General features: G+C 33.5%; 1 protein-coding gene across 1 annotated transcript in view; it reads left to right on the forward strand.

Annotated features, from left to right (window-relative positions):
- The window catches only part of TRMT5 (tRNA methyltransferase 5), an 8,591-nt gene extending 2,946 nt beyond the window's left edge, over positions 1–5,645 (forward strand). The window contains exons 3-5 of the mRNA XM_006767645.2: positions 1,181–1,305; positions 4,032–4,686; positions 5,357–5,645. Coding sequence (XP_006767708.1) covers positions 1,181–1,305; positions 4,032–4,686; positions 5,357–5,436 — 860 coding nt within the window. The 3' untranslated portion in view covers positions 5,437–5,645. The remainder of the gene's footprint in view (positions 1–1,180; positions 1,306–4,031; positions 4,687–5,356) is intronic.
- The last annotated feature ends 298 nt before the right edge of the window (positions 5,646–5,943 follow it).

The raw sequence follows: 5,943 nt of genomic DNA on the forward strand, positions 1-5,943 counted from the left end.
TATATATATAGCTTGTGTATGTTACTTTTGCACTTGTCATTATATGAGTATTTGATGCCCATGCAGGTTATTTTAATGTAGAATAATAGTCAGAACTTCCGGGAATTAGTTTCATCTTTAAAATATAGTGCTTGGTATTTTGCATGGGTAGGATTTGAGAAATATGCTGTTATGCACTTCCTTTGTTTTACTGATGAAAAGGGCTGATAATGCATAATAATAGCATAATAAATACTTAAGTAGACCCTTATAATTATGACTGGGTGCAAATGTCAAGTCCAGGCTTTCCTATGATTGAGTTCTGATACCTGAAGCAGAACAGGATAAGAACAGTGATTGACTAGAATTTATTGATATTATCATATTCAAAATCAGGTATCTAGTTATCAGAGAGAAACTGGACAAATTCTGGTTGTATTTCAGCATATTTGTATTATTGAATACTTTTAACTAACTTAAAAATCAAATTATTTTTCCTTATGCAATGAGATAGAATGCAGATTCTTATAAATTTCTTAACTGCTGACAAAAAAAAGTAGGCTTTGATTAAAGGGTATCAGTATACCATTTCTGGTGAATTTTATGTATTTTGGTAGCTTTTTCTGCTGTAGCAAATATTTGACAAAACGAACCATTTAAATGAAAATTTTATTTAGCTAAGACTGAAGAATCTGTTTCCTCTATTTGAAAACATTATTTTGCTGGTATATATTTCCAAAGTGGAGGCATGTATTTCAAATATACAGTAAAATAAACATTTGATTTGAGGCCAATGGCTACAGGGCTAGTGTTTTCTGAGATGTTGCCTCGGGCCTTACATCTCTTTTTTCTATACTTTACAAATTCCCTATGATCTACCTTTTTAGTTATTGCAGTATTGGTACATTTGAGATTTAGCAAAAAACATAGAAAAATAGTAGGTAGACCCAAACTCTTCAAAACTGTTTCCTTAAAAATGTACCCATACAGTTATTGTGTGTTTATATTGGAGGCTGCTGGGTGTTAGTTTTTAGTAATCTGTTGAATTTTTAGAATTGCATGTCACTTCACACACATTAGATGCAGTTTTTATCTATAAAACCAAAGAAAATACATTTCATTTCCATTTCATGCAGTTTTAGTTTTTCTTTTTTTAATTCAATAGGTAACATTTCTTATGAATTTTAATCTTTTCTTTTAGGCCAAGTTATGATTGACAAAAACCCAGGAATCACTTCAGCAGTAAATAAAATCAACCATATAGATAACACTTACCGAAATTTCCAAATGGAAGTGCTATATGGAGAGGAGAACATGATGACCAAGGTATTTTTGTCTTACTGTCGTGTTATATAAAATTTAATGTTTAGAATGAGAGATGACAAAAATTAAAATATTTTTAATACCCAGTATGAGTATGTGAGAATGTGAGCATTTCCATATACTATTGATGGGAGTCTAAATTTGATACATTCAGGACAAGTGTATGATAATACACAGGGTGGGGCAAAGTAGGATTATAGTTGTTTATACAGAAAATAATACAATAATTAATAAATAAAAATACGAGAATAAACTGTGCTTCACATAATCACAATTATAAACCTACTTTTGCTCACCTTGTATAGCAACTTTGCATAAGTATGTCTTTTGACCTAGCATTCCATTTATAGGAAGTTATCCCAAGGGTGTAAGTAAACAAAATTATAATGATGTATGCACTAGGTTCTTCATCGTTATTTTTATAGTAACAAAATAAGTAAACGAATGAGGACAACCTGAATGTTCATCAGTAGAGTACTCATTAAATTCTGGCATAACAATACAATGGAATATTCCATCATTAAAGGTTATTTAGCTCCATACTTATTAAAATAAATTGCCCACTGACAGGTGAAGCAAGTATATAACAGTTCAATTTTAACTAAATATCTATGTAAATATGCACATATATCAGAATGTTTAACAGGGGGCATACTTTTTATGTGTTATTGGTGACCTTTGTTATCATCTTTATACTTTTCTACTGCCCAAATATTTCTTTTATAAGAAAAATCTATTTCAAAGAAAAACATAATTTAAAATATGTAGGAATAGATTCCTGATATAAAATAATTTATAATTCTCCACCCCAAAAATCCTCAGGAGTACTGGATGTAATAAACTATTTTTTGTCCAAAAGTCTTACAGTATGATATGTTAATGTGAAATTTTGTACCCAAGCTAGAAAATAGGCTAAACTCTATAAGTTGACAAAAATTTTAATAACAAAGGCACTCTTAAAATGTTAAACGTATTTTTCAAACAGGACTTTATAAAACTCAGGACAGAATTTATGCAAAATAATTATTTTGTAAGATTCTAGGACACATAACCTTAGGTGAATATTATTTTAAGTATAACATTCTCTCTCCATAATTTAATATCAGAATATTAAAATACCATTTACTACACACTTACTGTTGGGCCCTGAGTTAAATGCTTGAAATGTAGCAAATCCTAAGAAGCCCACAAGATAATGATGGTTGTTATTAATATGCTCTTTATGCAGGTAAAGTAACAAGGAATGACTGAGCAGGGTGTTTGGAGCCAGGCTTCTGACTCCAGAGTCCATGCATGGTCTTTCCCTGTACAGCAAACCTCCACTGCCTACTACTTGTGTATAATGTATGAGGTCTGTTATGGCAAGTCAAATTTGAATGTGAATCCTTTGATAACAGTGTTTATTTCAGTTGACATTAAGGCATACACTTAATTGAACATTGTGCATGTTCTTCACTTGGTACTGACTCTTAGGGTAACAGGTATCATCATCATCCTTTTCAAGAGATCTAAACGTTCTAAGAAACTTCTGTAATGTAATAAATGCTTTGTAACTGATTTCCTAATTCATGAAGTTTGTTCTTAGGACATATGTTATACCTAATACTTTTACCATAAAATATATGTTAAAAGTCAGTATAATTTCAGTGCTCCAAAGAGTCACATTTAAGATAAACTTTAGGAGTTCATACGACGTTTAAATACTATGTGTGTGTATTTTAAGTAAAAAGATTCCTGAGAGTGAATTTGGCAGAAATTAATGCTAAGGGAGTGAGGTATCAAAGGCAGCATGAAGAAAACCAGAGGGATATTTAGAATCTAATTTTTAAACTAGATCTGTGCCTCACGTTAAGGAACTGAAAAGGGGGAGTAGAAAGGAGATTTCAGGAAAAGCAGTCATAAGACATAGTTAAACCTTCCAGGTTGTATACCCAGAAAGACTTTTAATTGGGCAGAATCATGAAGAAATATTTCCAACTCTGGAACCTTACTAATATAGCCAGAGCATTTGATGTGGTTGTGAGGGGAAAAAATATGTACAAATTTGGAAATAAAGCCCATGAAAGCAGAATATAAAAGACATATCTCTATCAGATTTATAGAACTTTCTGGCCTTTGATTCTTTATGAATTCAAATTGGGAAAGAAGAAAATAGGAGAATGATTTGTTCTGTACACTGCTTCTAATTTATAAATATGAAACTTGCAAAGTCCAAGTATCTACAAACATAGCAAAATACTTGAAAATTGAATAACACATGACTTATCTATCATGCCTTCCTCCTACAAACTGAAAACTAGGTAAGGAGGGAAGTGCTATGTGGAAGTGCTGTTTGCAACTTAGCTACTCACCATGAAGATACAGGTAGTGTGTTGTTTCAGATTATTGATTTTTTTTTCCCTCCATCAGGTCAGCCAGTCAATTGGTCTATCTGAAAAATTCCCCATGTGGCTTGGGAACCATTTTATGGCCCTTTATGATGAATGAGATAGGGAGCCATTTGACTTTGACGAGATGACTTCTCATGAAAAAGTCTAAAGCAGGATTTTAACTGGTCTCAAGTATAGCATGAACACTAGAATTCTAATCAAAATGCCTTTAAATGCACTGTCATTTGCTCCTAGTAGTAGTATATTGGAATATGTATATGTGCATGGGTGCATCTATCCATATCAATAACTGAAATTGAAAACTAAGCAAATTAACCAAAAACTTAATACCTTTTTCAGGTTCGGGAAAACAACTATACCTATGAATTTGATTTTTCAAAAGTCTATTGGAATCCCCGTCTCTCTACAGAACACGGCCGTATCACAGAACTTCTCAAACCTGGAGATGTTCTATTTGATGTTTTTGCTGGGGTTGGGCCCTTTGCCATTCCAGCAGCAAAGAAAAACTGCACTGTATTTGCCAATGATCTCAATCCTGAATCCTATAAATGGCTATTGCACAACTGTAAATTAAATAAAGTGGACAATAAAGTAAAAGTCTTTAACTTGGATGGGAAAGACTTCCTCCAAGGACCAGTCAGAGAAGAATTAATGCAGCAGCTGGGACCACTGTCAAAAGAAAGAAAGCACGCTGTGCACATTGTCATGAACTTACCAGCAAAGGCAATTGAGTTTCTCAGTGCTTTCAAGTCTCTTTTGGATGGGCAGCCATGTGGCAGTGAGCTCCTTCCCATAGTACACTGTTACAGCTTTTCCAAAGATGCTAATCCTGCTAAGGATGTTCAGCAACAAGCTGAAGCTGTGTTAGGCATTTCCTTGGATTCTTGCAGTTCAGTTCATCTAGTAAGAAACGTGGCCCCTAACAAGGAAATGTTATGCATCACCTTTCGGATTTCTGCTGTTATACTCTACAAGAACCAGACCCTTGATCTAGGTGAGCAATTTCTGGAAAATTAAATGTAAGCTATAATACTTTTCATGTAGCTTTCTTAGACTATATATTTCATATTGTTTATTAAATTTGGAGTGGGTTAAACTAATTCTAGTTAGATATTTCAGTTTAAGTCCCCTTGTCATTTGTGATTGGTTTCTCCCAACTTAACAAATTTTATTAAGTCACACTGTTCAATATAGTAGAAGGCTATTTCATTAAATAATAACTCCACAGGAATTAATATAAGTTGAATAGATTAAAAAGCCTATATTATTTGCCTTTTAAACATATTTTCAAGTGTTAAGTATCTTATCTAATACTAGAGGCCCGGTGCACACAATTTGTGCACTCAGGGGGGCTTCCTTCAGTCCGGCCTGTGACTTCTCCCAGTCTGGGAGCCCTCGGGGCATGTCCAACTGACAGCTTAGGCCTGCTCCCCGGGGGCATACTTAGCACTGCTGTGGAGGCAGTAAAGGCTCCCTTCACCACTGCTACAGTCACCAGCCATGAGCCCAGCTTCTGGCACACTGACCAATAGGAGGCAGCTCCTGTGTTGACCGTCTGCACCCTAGTGGTCAGTGCCTGTTATAATGACCAATCATTCTGCTGTTTGGTCGATTTGCATATTAGCCTTTTATTATCTAATATAAGTTTTCTGGATCTGTTACAGAGAATCATGAAGATCCTCCACCTCTTAAACGCCAGAGGACTGATAAAGCCTTCTCAGAAGAAAAAACAACAATTGCTTAAATGACTTAATTGGAACTATTTTCTCCATCTCCCCACTAGATTGTTATGTAGTGAAATATAATTTGTATGATTTCATAAAATTTTGGCATTTAGTTACTTTAGTATTAAACTGTTATATTTTGCCCATGTTGTATTGTAAATTGAGGATTATCAAAAGTTTAAATGAAAATGAAATGTCTATTAAACATTTTATTACCTAAATTATACTATATAAGTTTATTATCTAAATTATTTAAATACATTTAAATATGTTTGTCTCTTGTATACTAACTGGGAAAGCACTAATATCACTTTGCAGACATCCTTAGCTGAAGACTGTTGCTAAGTTTTATATAGTACTCTTATACTATCACTTAAAAGTAATAAAAATGAGATTATTTAGATCAGGAATATGCAACCCATGTCTGGCAGCCAAATCTGGCCTGCCACCAGTTTTTGTATGGCAAATAATTTGAGAATGGTTCTTACATTTTAAAATGGTTGACAAATAATCAAAATAATAAGATT

This window comes from Myotis davidii, unplaced genomic scaffold (genome assembly GCF_000327345.1).
Source record: "Myotis davidii unplaced genomic scaffold, ASM32734v1 scaffold281, whole genome shotgun sequence".
Taxonomy (NCBI): domain Eukaryota; kingdom Metazoa; phylum Chordata; class Mammalia; order Chiroptera; family Vespertilionidae; genus Myotis; species Myotis davidii.